This window comes from Pteropus alecto, unplaced genomic scaffold, assembly GCF_000325575.1.
Source record: "Pteropus alecto unplaced genomic scaffold, ASM32557v1 scaffold79, whole genome shotgun sequence".
NCBI lineage: Eukaryota > Metazoa > Chordata > Mammalia > Chiroptera > Pteropodidae > Pteropus > Pteropus alecto.
In genome coordinates, this window is record NW_006494612.1 from 13,258,597 (window position 1) to 13,277,464 (window position 18,868).

General features: G+C 32.4%; 1 protein-coding gene across 5 annotated transcripts in view; it reads right to left on the reverse strand.

The window, feature by feature from the left end:
* Positions 1-18,868, reverse strand: part of TBC1D32 (TBC1 domain family member 32) — a 166,590-nt gene that overhangs the window by 26,315 nt on the left and 121,407 nt on the right. For 4 of the 5 annotated variants that reach the window (XM_015600132.2, XM_006926130.3, XM_025042418.1 and 1 more), the window contains 3 exons: positions 17,075-17,200; positions 8,848-8,931; positions 436-505 (listed from right to left, as the gene is read on the reverse strand). In XM_015600132.2, the coding sequence (XP_015455618.1) occupies positions 436-505; positions 8,848-8,931; positions 17,075-17,200 (280 nt within the window). The remainder of the gene's footprint in view (positions 1-435; positions 506-8,847; positions 8,932-17,074; positions 17,201-18,868) is intronic. The other variant, XM_025042417.1, reaches the window with a different exon arrangement.

The window sequence follows — 18,868 nt, forward strand, 5'->3', positions numbered from 1 at the left end:
GGAATTAAGGACTCAGTCTTTAACTCGCAGTCTGTGTTTAGCTTTTCCAATTTTTTGAAAGTTATAATGTGAGTACTAAACATTCAAACAACTATAATTGTTTTATTCATTTTCTACAACTATCTTTAGGTACTTTTGTGCTATCACAACATCTTGATAATTTAATCATATTTTAGAAAATGGCATGATTGTGATACCAATGTGCTGATTTTTATGATGTTATTTTTGGAAAAAACCTGATAGTCGTAGAGGCTTAAATATACTGGAATTAAACTCTGAAATAAAAATGTACCACAACTGATTTACTTGCAGAGATAATTTAATCACGTGTCAATATCCTCAAAATAAAGCTAGTATTTTCTAAATGATAACTATGCATTTAAAATATACAAAATAGTGTGTTGTTAAACACTATTAAGCACATATCAGGTATACCTGACAGTCATTTTAATGCCAAGCTGCTGCACAGATGAAAGATTTTCATTCTTCACATTTGCATCAGTAGCTAAAAACAATAGAAAACTGGGTTATAAAAATGTATAAAAGTCTGCATAATAATCACATTTTAATTGAAAATTGATGAAAGCAATATTTTTACATTTTTAATGTGAATTTTGAGAACACTGATGAATTTGTTCTTTTAAGAGCTGTCAGTTATATTTTCAAAAGGGCTAACAGGAAACTCTACAGATAACTTTTCTTCTACAAAAAGTATTTAAAGGACTATTAAATACAAAATGACTAATCATAGTTTTAAAGTAATCTATTTTTACTTGGTTCTCAGAACACAAAAGCTGTTAACCCCCAAACAGTCTAGATTATTGCACTTTCATTAAGCATGTATATAAGATTTTGAATTACAAATATATATAAGTATGGCTGTTTACTTCTTAAGATTTAAACATGAGTGTCAAAAAGGAATAATTAGTACTCTACTTATAATGTACAAAAATTTATGAGAGTAAAGTGAATAAGTTTCTTCCTGCAGGTGGATTTTCTCTGTAAAGCAGGAATTGTGATCTGTGAAGTAGGAATTGTGACCATCTAATGAAAGTTGAGAAGGGGCTGTAAAGGTGCAGAAGACTACAGGAGAGGCTGAAAGTCTGCATTAGTCTTTGAGAAAAGCACATGACTAAGCTAACAATGAGCATTCAAAAACATCACTAGGTAGCACTAAAGGTCTAGTTGAAACTCTTAATATTAGGCTGAAGAAATGGTAGCGCGCGCACACACACACACACACACACACACACACACACACGCACGCACACACTAAAGGAATTTTCCAAAATCACATAGTTATCTAGTGGTAGAGAGGACCAAAAGCTAGGTTTTCTGAATCCCATATCACAAGTTTTCTTTCTCTCTCATTACACTCTAGTGCATCTGATACAATCAATATAATCTACTTAACTCATGGACTGATTCATTCCTTTTAATAAACCTTTCTGATAGTGTGGTGCACCATATACAAGCTATGGGGATAAAAGACAAATAATATATCATGTACGAAAAGAACTTTCCATGTAGTGTCAGAGATAAAATTTGTATACAGATAGCTCTGATGTTTTAATGTGCTAAGAAGAATAAAAATGGTACAGATAAAATGTTATGTGAATTCAGAAGAGGAATAGATTAGGAGGATGTGGCATTTAAACTGAACCTTAAAATATAGGTAGACTTGAGATCTGCAGAGATAGGAAAGAACAAATTAAACATCACTGTTATCAAACATCTACTCGTTGGACCAGCAATAATTCATCTTTTAGCACTTTTAGAGTTAAGGTAACCTACTTCTAGTTTGGCTAGGACTTTCATGGTTTTAGCACTAAAAGTCTCATGGTCCAGGAATCCCTCATGGGCCCAGACAAACCAGACTGGTTGGTCAGCTACCTAGAGTGGTAATTTTCTTAAAGTAAAAGAGAGAGGGGGCGGGGCAGGGGGGGCATAGAAGGAGGGAGGGTGAGCGACAGACAGACAGAAGTGTCAGTTAATTTCTTGATACAGTACTTTGGCATTTTAATTATTTAGATTTGATCTTAGCAATATTGTTACATTTGCCTATAATTACAGCAGTTAAGCTATACTGTATTTAACTTAGAATTCCAATTCCTTGCTATGTATAACTCTTACTGTGCTAACAGATGTACCTTCTATCCATAGAAGAGAAATATACCAATTCTGCACTTCTCCTAGCAACAGGTTAAGAAAGGAAGATAGCTCAATGTCTTCTCCAGATTTTTCAAAGTGGAGTGAAGACAGAATTCTCCCATCCCTCTATTAATCACGGGGCTATGAGGTACCCTAGGTCTTCAGTAAAGAGGAATAAATCCAACATACAAAAAGAGAGAGAGAGAGAGAGAGAGAGAGAGAGAGAGAGAGAGTAACTTGACGTATATATGGAGGAATTAAGTTATATTTTTAGTGATGTTTCCACCAGCTTTATGCCATTTATATGGGCAAATGATTCTACTTTATTTTCTGCTTAAACAGACAAACAAAAAAGTTGATTGAGGTTTCATGACTTGGTATCAAAAACATATATATTGCAAATTATCCTCACTCTCACAAAATAGTCAATTTTTAAAACTATTTATCATCATTCATACAATCACCATAATTTTAATTTCTTAGCTTTATCAATAGCATTTTTTTTCAGCTATAATTTAAATGCAGCTTTTGTCAATGTTCACTACAACACAATCAGGTTAAATTCACTTGGGGAGTAACCAGAAGTTCTTTTTGTTTCAATACCTGAGTCTGTTCCTGGTGATTCTATATTTTATGATTAATCGTATTTTAATTTCCCAAGTTTAAATAACATAAAACTTTAGTGCTATAGCATTGATGACATTGGCCAATTTCACAAAATTTAAATAGTTTCAATAAGATAAACATTCTGACTTTATATATTCCTATATTCCTATAGCCATGGTATAAACCTAAGTCCTATCAACTATCATAATGTGATATGAAGACAAGATCGATTTTTAGATAATACTTAGAATTCTAGTACACAGAAAATTGAATTAAGCATGAGAAATATCTACCTTCATTAATATATAGATCTGTGTGCTTGTAATAATACTAAGAGTGAGTGAATGAATGAGTAAATGAATGCATAAATGAACAAACATCTATTGTACAATAACAAAAGAAATTGTGCTTTACATATCAAACTAGAAGGTGGAGATAGAAACAGATATGGACTTAAAAATATTTTCTGTATATTTAAATCAAGTAACAAATGATGTAACTCTCTACTTCTGGAGTCATTATGAAAAGCATAACAAAATAAGTTGTTGAAAAAGTCAATCAACAATGATACTTGTAGCATCCTACTTAGCCTACTTATTAATAATGCCTAATTCAATCTCAGCATTAATATTAAATCAACTATGTAAAATAACTAATCATTTTAATTATAAATATAATAGTCTCAGAACAAAATGAGTTGAAAAAATTTACAATATTGACTGAAATCACTCACTCTGATAATGTATTCTGTTCTATTTTTGGTTTGCAAAGCTAGCACATAGAGCAGTGGTAGAAGAAATTAAATCTATTCTGCCCGGCTAACAATGTGGAAAAAAAGTAAGCTTTCAGAAAAGCAAAGAATTTCTCCACTGGAGAATAAATCCATATTTGCAGAAGCAGTTACTGCTTGGCTGTTTACTCTCCTGAAGTCCTGTTGCATCTGTTGTAATGTCAGAGAATTCTCAATCACTCAAAGAACTCAACCAATCAGTATACTTTCTCCTACCTTCTTCCTTCTTCAAAGTCAGTCTGCAGATTCTGTTGCTTCTTTATTAACATGTTTGTATCTATCCATCTTATTCAATTTTTAATGACACAGATTAAATTCCTTGAGACTAAGCTTCTGTAAAAGCCTCAGCTTTTAATTGGCATAGTCAGCATTATCGGGAAAAGCATTTCTCTTTCTATGTCTTTAATTATGCAATTACCCTTGCCTGCAAGCGTCTTCCTCTCTCCTATTTCTTTCATCTGTAATAGCCCAGGAGATACTAGCGCCATTCCTCCTGCTCCATTATCGCTTCCTCCTCTTAACTTCTCTTATGGCACTTGTCAACAATGATCTCTCTTTCCACTAAACGGCCTGTGGCACTCATGACAAAACTGCTCATTTGATGATAACCCAATTTAAATAGCATATTTAACATATTACTAACATATTACCTGAAACGAAGTAGCCAAGATGAAAAATCTTGGCTTTCCTTCATTTCTTCATTTTCTATCTTAATTTATGCAACAATTTACTTAATTCATCATCTTAGGTTTATATGCTATTCCCTCTTCTTGAAGAGAGGGTCATTCATATTAAATACTTACTTGCACTTATAGAGTATACTCACAAACATGCTCCATAAATGTAAGACAAAAAAGATTATATTTGCTGAATACTCAAAGAAAGTATAAAAGGTGTTTATATAAATTAAGTTTAAAAAATAGTTTAATAGTCAAAAAGAGAAACAATGCAATTTTTTTAATCTTTTTCCCCAATCTTTTGATTAACAATATAGAGAAAAGGGATAAAATTAAAATATTTACTACCTTGAAAGGACCACTTAATTTATCATTTCAAAGAAGCTACTGGAGTAGTAGAAAATCTCCAACTTGTTCTAGAGAATCGAGCCAACAAAATGTTAAAGTCCATTAAGATTTGGGAAGATACCTGTCTGGACTTAAAACCTGCAAATGTGTACAACTTTCTCTGTTCTTTCTTTTTTCTTCAAGGGGATAAATAGGCAAACTAATTTGATTTTTCCACATTTGCAAATTTTATAATGGATGGAAATCCTGAGGGAGCTAACAACAGATGGATGATTGTGTTATTCTAATTTCAGCTACCTTAGGGTTTAGCAAGCTGTCATTTTTAAAAAGACAATCAATTTCTCATTTCAAGATATATGAAAAAACATGGACTATCTATCCAGCACTTGCTTTGAAACATCTTTTATAACAAAACACGTTTTTTGCTTATTTAAATAAACCATTGTTTCATCAGCCAAAAAATAAATGATAAAGGATGAGGACATCTAGAGCCATGGGAAGAAAACAATACTATCAACAATCTTACTGTATCATAATAATAAAAATTAAACAATCAACAGGAAGCCACTTTGTCTTTGGCTGTACTCTAAAATTCCAAGGCATAGTGTTCAACTGGAGCCTTTAAATAATTTATATTCACATTTAGGGTTTATCTGCCTAGATACTACATTGAAAAAAGACAGCATGTGAGATCTTCCTCAGCACATTTAGAAGTGTAACAGAGGACAGAAAGTATGTGCACACTAAGCAATTAGGTTGTTGAGTATTTGATACAGCATAATGTTAATTTTAGATTATCTGCAGAAAATACAATCCAATAGAACAATGTACCAAGGAGAGTTGTAGAAACTGGAGATTATTATGCTGCAGATTGGAGAGATACCCATCATGACCATGCAAATCTCCATGATTACCACTTCTTACTGATTCTCTCTCTTATTCATAGACTTGATCACTAATCTCTGTATATTTTTCAGATACATTTTCAGGTTCATTCATAAAGTTATAATTTTCTTCACAAATGATTTTCTTCAAAATTATCTTCACAATTTCTGTTTTCTTTCCTCTTTACCTCACTTTCTTGATTTTAAGTGTAATGATATGCCTATTTCAGAGAGTAGTTACAGGGTTAAATGACATAATGTACATCAAGTATCTCAGTACACTTTTAACTCACAAGAAGTGCTCAACAGATGTCAATTCCTTTTGCCTGTCTTAATTTCTGTTTAACGCTGCCTTGTATTTCCCTCTCATTTCTTTGTTTTCGCTTTCTTATGTTCTCTTTTATCTTCAAATCTACATTAGATATTGTTTTGTGTAAATAATTAGGTATATGTTCATATATGTATATGTAAATATATTTAGAATTGTTATACATATATATTTGTGTAAATATAGATGCTAATATAACAGTATACATATTTAATTCAATAAAAAGATATCAAATGCTATATTAAAGATACAAAGGAGTTTGAGACTTAATGGAATAATTTAAACTAGTCATATACAATATAATGAATATCAAAATAGTAAAGCGAATGCATTAGGAGCACAGATGAGAGACTTCTGCTTAAGAGTAAGAGGGAAGGTGACATTCTAGCTGTTCTCAGTTGAGTTGGACATTATAACATGAGTGTCATGGGGGAGAGAAAAGTTTACCAAAAAGAACAGGAGTAGCAAAGGTTCAGTGACATGAATGCATGGAATGTGTCTGGGCAGTGGTGGGTTATAGGGCTAAAAAGACAGGCTGGGTTAGACAGGAAGTGTGTGTGTGTGTGTGTGTGTGTGTGTGTGTGTGTGTGTAAACTTTTATGGAAATATGACATATAGTGTCTAACTTGAATAAATAACACATACTTGAATGGTAGTTCCTTTAGCAGAGAACTCATGTCACCCTTATGAGGAAGAAATGCAATATTACTTGATGATCTATTATCATGAGTCTATGCTACCTCTGCTTTCTTCACCATCTCTTTGCTTACCAACCCCCAAGTACTGGATATTCACCTTTGGCAAATTTCAGTTCTGCACTTTACTTCATTTTTTACACAGTTACTAAAATAATCTCCCTAAAATACAGATTAATAAAGTAAAAGGTCTGCTCAAAAATCTTAAATGATTTACCCTATTGCCTATTTAAAATAAGATAAACTGACTGATACAGTACATAAAGCCTCCTTCCTTCATTCTTTTATCAATTGTTTCTTTTATTTGTCTGATATACAATGAAACTGTTATTCTAGGTGGAGAGGATACATATAATAAGTATTGGAGTTAATGTCACATAAAAATTAGGCATTAAGTCAGAACATGAGAAAGACATAAAGAGATGCAAATTGGCTTTATATATTAAGCTGATGATTTACTCCTTTGTATTTCCACCCCACACTTTTCCTCTAAATTCCAGATTCAAATATCCAGCATGTACAAAGCATGCTTAATTAAATGTGTAACAAGTATTTAAAACATAACATAAAAGCAAGCATCTAAAGCTCCTTTCTCAAACCTATTTCTCTCCCATTCTTCTCCACCTCAGTGGAGATAATTCCATCCTTCCAGTGGCTCAGATCAGTAACAGAGTCTACTTTGATTCAATCCTTTCTCTCACATCCATATTCAATCTGTTACCCAGTTCCATTGGCCCTGTCTTCAGCATATACTCAGAATCCAAAAACTTCTCAACATCTCCACTGACATCTTCATTAGAGCCATTACCATTTTTTATTTGGATCTTTTCAATAGCTTCCTCACTGGTCTCCCTGCTTTAGCTTTGTCCTCCTTCAGTCTTTTCTCAACACTGCAGCCATAGTAATCTTTTAAAAATGTAAATCAGAGAATTTTCAAGACTCTGCAATGACTTTCAAAATTCTTTCCTCTTTGATTTCCACACCAACAATTCTTCCTCTTTCTTTTTGGCTAAACTAGTCTCCATCTTTGCACTTGCTGAAATCCCACCCCCGCTCCGAAAATATCCATATATCTTGCTCTCACTTCTGCTGCTCTGACCACTATTGAATATTGCAATCCTCAGCCCCAACTGGCACTCTCTAGCTCCGCTGCTGTCTATGCATTTCTTATTTACCAACATACCATTTGAAATACTGAATCTTTTACTTGTTTATTGTCTGTCTTCCCACCACAAGTAAATTCTATGAAGACAAGATTTTTTTGTTTTTGTTTTTGTTCAGTGCTGTGTCTGAATGCTTAGAAAAGTTATATTACATAGTAGAGGACAATATCTATTTGATGAATAAATGAATGTCTCCACGATGGGGGAAGGGGGGAAGTTAGCAGTGCTGCTAATAGTTTAGTGTTCTTGAAAAAGAAATATGAGATATGGAGAAAAAGGAAAGATATTAGAGAAGAAGCAAGGGGAAAACTAATTTAAGGACTTCGGTAAGAAGCTTAGATATTATGCAGTGGTCAATCATGAGCTTTTAAGGGGTAGAGGAATGAGTAGGCCAGATTTGTTCTTCAAAGGTCACTCTGAAAGCAGCATAAAGCATACCTTTGAAAAGAAATCAGACTCTAATTAGAGACCCCAGGTGAAGAGGCTGTTGAAATACCCTTGGCAAGAAATAATGGTGGCCTGAACTAACATAAAGGAGAGTAGAAATCAATATAAATACATAAATTTGAGATATCTTTAGAACACAGAATTAACATGGTTTGGGAATTGGGAGGAAAATGTGGACTTATTGAGTGGATCGTTCTTTTGCTTCTGGCTTAGATGGACAGTAGATGATTGTACTACCAACCAAAATATATAAGGTAGTTAGGAGGATGGATATCAATAAGGTATGATGAGGTAAAGTCTCTGTTGGACATTTAGAGTTTGAGAGTTTCTGTAGCACATCAGGGTGATGTTTACTTTTTAAGCAGATGGAAATATGAAATTAAAACTTATAGATCTCTGAGTAGAAGATGTAAATTCAGAAGTCATCAATATATGGGGTACATAAAATAGTATAAGCAGATGAAGATCACGAGGGGATAGTGGATAAAATAGAAGTGTGGAAGACATTAGAAGATCTTAAGGATAAACAACTTTTAGTGAGTAGAGAGAAAAAAAAAGAACTCAAAAAAGAGAAAGTTACAAGAAAATCCAGACATTTGCATAGAAGATATTATATCTTGAATATATATGGTACCAAGTGAGAGATTTCTAAGGATAAGAAACTTTGTGCATATTTGTAATCTAATTACACACCTCAATAAAATATTATCTATTTGCACATTAAATTCTTTTCAAAATTCAAAATGTTTAAAATGTACCTGCATATTCCACTGAGGGGAAGTAGCATTCTGAAGGGCTTTCGGAGAGATGAAGCACAAATTTTTCAAGTAATTCTACTAAAGCTGTAATAAACATGAGAATAATTAGAATATTAAAGGTCAAGAATGATACGTGACAATGCATCTCTAAATCACAGACTAGTGGATTAAAGTCATCCAAACTTCTTGAGTTACACTCTTATTGAGGTCCAATTCAAAACACATACCATTTTAATATTCCTAACAATGTTTCTGATATAAATTAAATTTTAATAGCTTCACTAAGAACCTATGAATGTAAAACAGAATGGAAAAGAATCATCTGTTATCTTTAAATCCTCTAAGGATTACTTCGGAATTTGCCAAATGATTTTAATACAGAAAGAAAATTATCACTAATTAGACTATAATATCTTATAATAATTATTCACACATTTGGAAAAAATTATGTAAACTCCAAGACCAGGATCAATGCATAGCTCACGTGCCTTTCAAAACTAGTATACACTATGTGTTGTACATACTTTGCAATTGATGGTATCTGTTCAAAGCAACTGATCAAAAGTAAGTCAGAGGTTGAGAAGGATGGATGAATAAGTAGGCAGAGCACAGAATTTTTAGGGCACTAAAGCTCTTCAATTCACTGAAAATTCCATTATACATAATTCAAGGCAATTAATTCATGTCATGAAATACTTCTTAACTTTAAAAACAAATTAACTCCAGGATATTATTATCCAGAAAGTAAACTATAGAATATTATTTTTTCTTAAGTAGATATTAAATGGCAGACCATAAAGGATTTTAAATTATGAGCCTTTTCCTTTGGATTATATTTATTCCCTGGGGTGGGACTATGACATAGACTATAAAACCAAAATTAATAATATTTATGTACTAAAAAAGAGGACAAAAAACTAAAACTAAAGGCAGATTGTTCAGGGATACTTGGGTATTGATAATCCTTTCTCCCTTGGAACTGCCATCACCACAATAGCTGGTTCCTAAACTAGGACAGCTCAATGTTTGTAAACATGTAAAACTCTTGGATTCACCCTTATACACTGATGGTGGGAATGTAAATTGGTACAATCATTCTGGAAAATAGTATGGAGAGTCTTCAAAAAATTAAGAATAGAATTATCATATGACCTGGCAATCTCTCTTCTGGGTATCTATACCCAAAATTTGAAAATTTCCATAAAGATATATGTACTCCTATGTTCATAGCAGCATTATTCATAGTGACCAAGACATGGAAATAACCGGTGTCCTTCACTAGAAGATTGGATAAAGAAGATGTGGTACATATATACAATGGAATATTACTCAGCCATAAAAAAAGGATGAAATTCCGCCTTTTGCGACAACATGGATGGATCTTGAAATAATCATGCCAAGCGAAATAAGTCAGACAGAAAAAGCTGAGAACCATATGATTTCACTTATATGTGGGATATAAAACTGAAAGCAACAAACAAATATGACAAACAAACAGAGACTCATGGACACAGACAACAGTTTAGTGGTTACTAGAGGAAGGTAGAGAAAGGGAAGAAGTAGGTAAGGGTAAAGGTGATCAAGTATACGGTGACAGAAGGAAATTTAACTTTGGATAGTGGATATGCAATTGCAATATACATATGACATAGTATTAGACTGTACATTTGAAACCTATCTGATTTTATTATCTAATGCCACCCTAACAAATTTAATAAAAGTTTTTTTTAAATCTTTTATCACTGCTAGCCTATCATCAGATCACAAGAAAATTACATTAAGAATTAATTTTTTTCCCCCAAACAATTCATCCATCATGTAACCATTGGATGTCTGTTCCTTGAAAACTTGCTTATTCAATAACTTATCATGGTTTTCCCTTCTCTCTATCTCCATGAAGTTAGAACTCTACTAATGGGTTTTAAACACTTCACAATATTACAGCATCCAACCATACCTAATTTTCATATAAAATATTATAAGCACGGTTGATTTTTCTCCATGTTCTAAAGTAGTCTGTGGTCATTCTTTCTTCTGTACTTAAAAATATATATATATCATAAGATTATAGATTCACGGGAAGTTGCAAAGAATACAGAGGCAGACAAGTTCCTTTATCCCTTCCTTTTAGGGTAAATTTGCTGGTGAATAATCCTTCATCTGAGAATGTCTTGATTTTCTCACTACTCTTGAAGACTATTTTCAATACATACAAAATTCACTTTGCAGTTCTTTGCTTTTAGCACTTGAATAATATCATGCCACTTCCTCTGTGCTCTGTCTTTTCTGGTGAGAAGTCCTCTGTCATTTGAATTGAATATCCCTTGTAAGTAAGGTGTTGTTTCTCTTTCTCTCCTTTCAAGATTTTTTAGTTTGTCTTTAGTTCTCAGAAGTTTGATTATATTGTATCTTGGTGTGGATGTCTTTGGATTTATCCTCTTTGGATTATCGAATCCACAGTTTAGGTCTTTTGCCAAACTGAAACGTTTTCAACCATCATTTCTTCAAATTTGTTGTCCTGACCTCTGTCTAGGATGTCAATTACACAAATGTTGTATCTCTTGTTATGGTTCCATTGGTCTCTGGGGCTCTGTTAATTTTCAGTCTATTTCCTCTCTGCTGATATCTTTAAGTTCTCTGATTCTGCGCCGTCCCCTCCATTTTATTGTTGAACCCATACATTGAGCTTTTGATTTTTGTCATGGTATTTTTCAGTTTTAAAATTTCATATTGGGTTTTCTTTACTATTTCTTTGCTGACACTATTTTAAAATGTGTTTCATATGTGAGACAAATAAATACATGTATGGAGAGAAAGGAGAGATTATGGCCTTGTTACCAGTAGATGTTTGTGGAAGTTCTAACTCTCTACCTAGGTCTCCTCTGATACCATCTGAGAAGAAAAAAAAGTGCCTCATTACTGCCAGGTGAAGATGGATGTCCAGGGTGTACCCAAGGTCTTGCTGGCAGAATTTTCTGTGGTGTTTATCTGAATTAAAGGTGTCACCTTCTATAAGTTTTCTGTCTTGGTAGTCTAACCTTTTCGTGGTCTCTTGGCAGAGAGAGCAAGCTTTTATCTCCCCGCCCCACTATTTCTTCTTCATCTGTTGGCATTCTTAATCACTCGGTCTAGGCTATATGAGACAAAAAGAAAACCCAGTTGTTCCTTGGGTCCTAAGGTTCCTAGCCAATCTGCCCCTTCTTCTCTCCATCTTCCAGAGACATCCTATGTTTTTGTTTTAATATGTGATGTCCATATTAGCTTTGCATAGTAGGAGGGATAAGAGAAAGAACATCTATTCCATCTTTCAAGAGTAGAAATCACCATGTACTTTTTTCATGATAATTATTTAGGCTCGTTAAAAGCTGAACGTAAGTTTCATCACATAAAATAGACTGCCACTCACAAAATTCTCCTTTTTTTAATTCTTAACCTCTTTGAAACAATCTTATATTATTTACCATGTAACTGGTATTGAGTTTTGGAGAATTATCTGATTATGTCAAGTACATTTGCTTTATAGCCACAAATAGACAGAAGATGGGCCAATTTAGTGTCCATTGAAATGCAGCAACCGTAAGAGTATTATCTGGGTATACTGGAATTGCTGAAGCAAAGAAGAAGAATTTAGAAGGTGGCAGAATTATCAGGAATTGTGTTGAATTCCTTTTTCCCCTGGCTGCTATGCCAAGAAGAAGAGCTATGAAAAAAGTACTTTTAGTAACAGATTCACATGATGGGCAGGTGTCACTCGGAGAATGTTGCTGAGGATAGACCAATAATGGTATATGATAGCAATCACAAGAGTAAAGTGAATGGGAGAACAAAGGAATTTGCTTCTGCCTGTTTACCACCAGCCTCTAGGGATCCTTCTTTCAGAACTCAGGCTTTTGTTTTCATCATCATAGCCCCTCTTATATTTTCTTTCATGAGACTTAATGTCTTTGTGTGTGCTTATAACAAACAATCTACACTTTGGCTATATGACTCCTGTTTTTTAAGTGATTTATTAGCGCTTTGATATTATCAGATAATTTATATTACTAAAGGTTTTGGTTTCCTTACTATATATTTAATATGAAATGTGATTATCATCACTGGCTAGGGTTCCAGGGAGTCAATTGAGATAAGAGAAACATTATAAAGAATCGAATATACAGGATCAAATAAATAGACTTTAAAATTACATTGTAGAAGTACATTTATTGATGAGGAAAAATCTACACAATATTGCAGTGAGTGAAAAGATAAAAGAAAATAGTATAGTAGGTCTTAACTCTTTTGGGCTAAAAATAAAAACCGTGATAATTTCTAAAGGATAAAATTATACATTAATTTCAGTTTCTTCATTTTGCTTTACTTATAATTTCTGATTTTCCTAAAATGATCAAGTATTAGACAATAATAGTCCAGTCGCTGAGTAGTTAATACTTAAAGTAGTAGTGGAAGATATGGCTGAGAAAGAACAGATATAAGACATATTTAGGAATAATCTCTGTAAGCACGGGTAACCTGGAGGATGGGAATCAGAAGATAAAAGGGAGAAGTCAAAGAGAACTAAATTGTTCCTTTCAATGACTGGGTACATGCTAGTTATAGCAATAAGAAAAAGAGAATGCAAGAGGAAAACTATACCTTATTTGATATTCTCCATGGTATTTCACATTCAGATAAAATCTAAAATTTGGGAATAGCATTGAAATTTAAACAAATGGCAGGTCAAAAGAGAAAACTGGATTAAACACTCAGAGCAAAATAAAAGGAAACATAAATATAGCCAAAAGTAAATTAGAAATAACAAAATACACTTTTTTTTTAAGAGTGCTCTTGGTTCACGTCATCCTGTTGTCTTAATTCTAAGGAGCAACGTAATGTGCATTGTTAGAACTCAAATTTTTCCCCTAATAGTATTCTCCACTGAAAGAAACCAGAATCTCTTAGACTCTGTGTTTAAGAGCAAAATTAGTCTGGATAATTTCATTGTAATGACATTACAGGATTCTTTCACAGGTAAATATATATTTTTAAAAAGTTTAAAAGGTCATAGAGGCCAGCTTAAAGAAAAATACTCTTCTTAGGGTCCAAATTGTGATAATTTGAGTATCTGAAGGATATTATTACTCAAAATGTATTAAAGTTAAAAAGTATACCCTAGTTTCCAATATTGTCTATCAGACATGTACATGCTATCTGGTGACCAACTCAAATTATATGAATCCTACATCAGAATTCTGGTTATAAACTATATTATCAATATTAGTTAACAAAAATAGGAAGGGTATACTTAGAATATATTTTAAATTATACATTTATCAGGTCTCAAATAAAAGACTGAGAAATACTGGTTAGAAGACAAAGTAATAAATATAATGGTTTCTTTTTACAGAGAGATGAGTATAGAAAGACAGATATAAAAAAGTTAGGAAATATTAAACATGCAATTAATTATGGAATCTACTGTTTAGAATAGACAGACATCAAGAGCCCAGGTTAATAGATTCAGGAGAAACTAAAAGTCAGTCAGACCTACAGAGATCTTTCTGATAGCAGGGAAAAAACAAAAACAAAAACAAAAACGCAGAACTGTAGAACTATCTGCATTTTAATGAATTAAAAAAGGTAGCCCATGAACACATCTGAAATTCAGCCTAATGGAGTAGAGTGTCTATGTTCTCTCCCAGTGCTGAATGAAGTAAACACATGAAAATGAGAGAAATTAATTAGTGGTTCAGCAAACATGTCCTAGCTATTTCTATCTTAGAAAAAAGATCTGGGGTATGGTTTTGTTGAAGGGGAGACACATGCAGATCAAAATAAGGTCATAAGAAGAAAGAATTTGAACAATGTTCTATTAACTTGAGCCTGTGAGCTCTGGGTCATATAATCTATTGCTTCTCCCAGTGATTCATTACTAGATAGACATCAAGAGGTCAGGTTAGTAGATTCAAGAGAAACTAGAGGTCAATCAGAGTCTCGCTTAAAGAAAGACTCTTAGAGTCTTGCTTCCTCCAGGGACTCATTACAAGTGAGTACAGGAATATTATGTAATTGTACATCATGTTGTCTCACCTGTTCTTCTTATAAACCGAAAGCCTAGAAGAAAAATTCTGGAAATACTGGAAGCCCAAGTTTCAGAAAGCTGGAAATTTTTTCTGCTGGAAACTGCTTAGATGGCCTGGATTTAAATCATTTTGAGAATACTGATGGATAGTTATCTCCTCTTTATCATTAGCACAAAGGACGGCAGCTGCCCACAAGGGGAGCAAAATGAGTCAACAAGTAGGTTCCTTATAAGTTCTTATTAATTAAGTTTCCTTTTGTCTACCTCCTTTTGGATTCAGACTATATAATTTATAGAAACATTATAACTAATTCCTTCACTCATTATTATATGAAAACTATTAATGAATGTACATGGTGTTTACTATTCATTGCAAAGCCATATACAGAGATTTTAAGGAGAAACTGCAGAATAAGTGATGATAATTCAAAAATCTTAGGTTCTTGGTGGCTGTAGATTGCTTATACTTATAGCCTGAGTTGAACCACATTACAGAGCCATATTGTACATATGTATGTACATACACTAAATACATAAATAAGCATGCCTGCCTCACAAAAACACAACTTTGTTTAATATTTATGTATTGAGCTTACCCACAAAATTAGTTCACCTTAGTTTACAGACAGGAAATAAGTGTTATAAGATATGAGCGATATTAAAAATTTTATCATAATTTACATAAACCAGTACGTATAATGCTGTGTTTATTTAATAAATGTTACTTGCCTCTCATGAGTAAAACATTAGGCACTAAAGAGGAGGTGCAAAGAGGTAGTATAGCAAAGTAATACAGAGCATGAGTTTTGGTGTCGAGTTGACTGGGTTCATTTCTTGACTCGGCCCCTGTGAACTGGGCTAATTATCTAAAATGTCCAGGCCTTAGTTTCCTTATCCATAAAATATAGAAGAGCTTATAAAATTGCTGTAAGAGTAACACAGTTTGATGTAAGCAACTAGACCATGCTGGGCAGAGGTCTAGATCTAGGATGGAAAGTAGCTGGCAGTCTAACAGTGGATGCTGTACTAGGATAATGAATAACTGAGGTCAACATGTGTGGGAAGTACCCCAAAATTCCAAATGGAACACAGTTTTAATAGTAAAGTTCTACTTCTTTGTCCTGTTTTACAGTAACAGATAATTGTAGAACAGGTGATTATTTATTTATTTATTTTCTGTCTCATGGCTATCCCTGTTGAGAGGAAATTCAGAAACTACATATATACTTATTGTGTTTAAACTAAACATTCTACCAAACTGCTTCTTTCTCAACCTGTTCTATATCTTTTGGTATGTGCAAAATTCACTGACAGTCTATTTTAAATACTTTCTATTATGTAACCAATGATAAATATATATGCATGATAGATATTTCATAAATATTTTAGGGTAGAAGTTAACTGCTCATTTTACACTAAAATTTGAAAATAATGTTTGATTTCTTATCTATAGATATGTTATTCTCTAAAATATAACTACAACAACTTATAACATATAAATCTTATTATTTCCCACTTTTAATTACATAAATAATGATACAAGTAAGAAAACCAAAAAGCATGGCTGATAAAATAAGACGTTTACTGTCAAATTATAGCTTTCAAGAAATCTAGCTTATATTGACATTAGAACTTTTGTCTTAGACCTCCTGTACTCAAAATAATGTTAATTAAAAAGTGATGATCTTAGGAAATGAATGTACATTTAAATATCTGAATATAAAACAACTTGTTTCCTAATTTACAAAATACAGCCATTCCCTCAAAACAAAATATTCTTAGGAGTCACTAAATTTATTTGACTGGATATGACAGAATTTCAAGTTATCTGTCAATAAAAAAATCAATAAATTTTCCATAAATATAGCAGTATGGTATATTCAGATGAAAGGTGGCGAAACCAAGGCAAATTGTTACCTGGGAAAATCAGTGTTTCGGTTTTGCTTACCAAGACCTCTAAGTTATTAAAAAAAAAAAAAAAAAGGCTTGGTAGTTTCGCAGATTTTAATTTTTGTTCTCCAGAATCACAAATTTCTCAAGAGTCAATGGACTTCTGGAATTAGTATTATGTATTCTAGACATGCTGGTAGTAATCCTGAGGAAACAAAGCCTCTATTAATATAATTTTCATACAAAAAACCCACAAAAATTGAACAATGCACTCACCACCTCCACTGATTGTATCAGGCTTGGTCTTCATCATTTTGCAAAATTGTCTGCGGCAGTTTTCTATCCACTCGGTTTGTTTATCAGACATCTTGAAGTGTAATAAAAGTTTTTCAAGATCATCATCTAATAAAAATGATAGCATGTATTATCATAAGACATACTAGATACACTAAAAAATAAGTATTAATGTTAAGCATGTAAAGTTATAAATTCTGAAAAAAATACAGTACATGGCTTTCAAAGAAAAACAGACAGCTTTCTTCAATTACATATTATACCATTATTTGCTATTTATCACATTTATTAAAAGCTCTTAAAATGGATTGATTTACAACCATGATTCTTTACTATTATTTTTTTTATACACCATGACTCATTACTAAGTATTTAATTTTGTAAACAGCCTGGGCTTTAAGATTTTGCTAGACTATGTGAACATTTTACTTGTTCTTCATGTACATTCAGATATAATTTTATTAATTGTTTTAAAAGCAAAAAGAAAGCATATATGTAGAAAATCTCTAATCAATCATTTTTTTCCTTTTCTTAGAACATTATACTGAAAATAATGATTGGCGGTGAAAGAGTATGACTAACATAACTTTTCTTTCTAAGCAATTTCATGAATACATGGCAGCTATCATCTAATTTTATTTTTCCATTTTAATTTCAATTGTATTCCCATGAGACTTTTCAACCTTCCATTTTACTTTATTCCCATGAGATTTTGTATTAGGAAACATCTATAAATAATATATTAAATGAGGATTTGCATATCATTAAAAACAGATATACACGTATACATATAGACATACATATGTTATCTCATACATATGTAAAAATTCAAGAGTGAGAAAAGCAAAGATGTTCTCTTATTTTCTAGAAGAGAAGAGCATAGAGGGCATAGGTAGTAATATGAATTCACACTTCTATCACTTTCCTGGAAGGAGATTTTGGGAAGAAAAAGGGAAAAATCACCCTTTAAAAATATAGGGTCAAAGGCCTGATTGCTTCTGCCCAAAGATGTGGTTTGGGAACATTAATACTATAAAATACACCCACTTAAGCTATACTTTGGGCTAATGAATCTCACCAGAAAAATAGCAATTTTCAACTTGATACCATAAAGGGTTTCAACCAACTCTACTTTTTTCCTAAAATAATTATAATAAAGAAAACAAGTCCTTATTCTTACACATTTTAAAAATTAACCTTTCTACCATACAGAACTATTTTGATTTTAGTTTTCTATCCAATCCTTGTAAAATTACATTCAATAAGTAGGTATAAAGGTCCTCTTATTTGGCCACAGTAATCAAAACAGTGAAGGTCATTTGCCCATGAAACTTACATGCCATGAAGTATATAAAAAAAAAAGTGCGTGTATATATGTGTATATATGTGTATACATACATATATAGATTACAAAAGTGTCATCAAGATACACATACCTTTCCTATAATCTAAATTGGTTTTATTTAGCCCTAAAAAGCAGCTATGTATCCTCAAGGTTATAATATATAAAATTATATGATTAAATTATAAATCACAATTTATGTAATTATTTCCCTATATGACATTTAGGTCACCAAAAAAAGACTTCTCATATTAAAGCTCTTTTGCACAAACACATAAGTATACAAATAAATATACCAAACATATGCATACTCACACAAATATATACATAAACCAGAAAGAATTATTTCCTTGAAAGAATGTGTAAGAATGTGAAAGAATGCGGATATTTAGTACTAATGTTATATATTCTCTTTGCATATCAAAATCAGAATG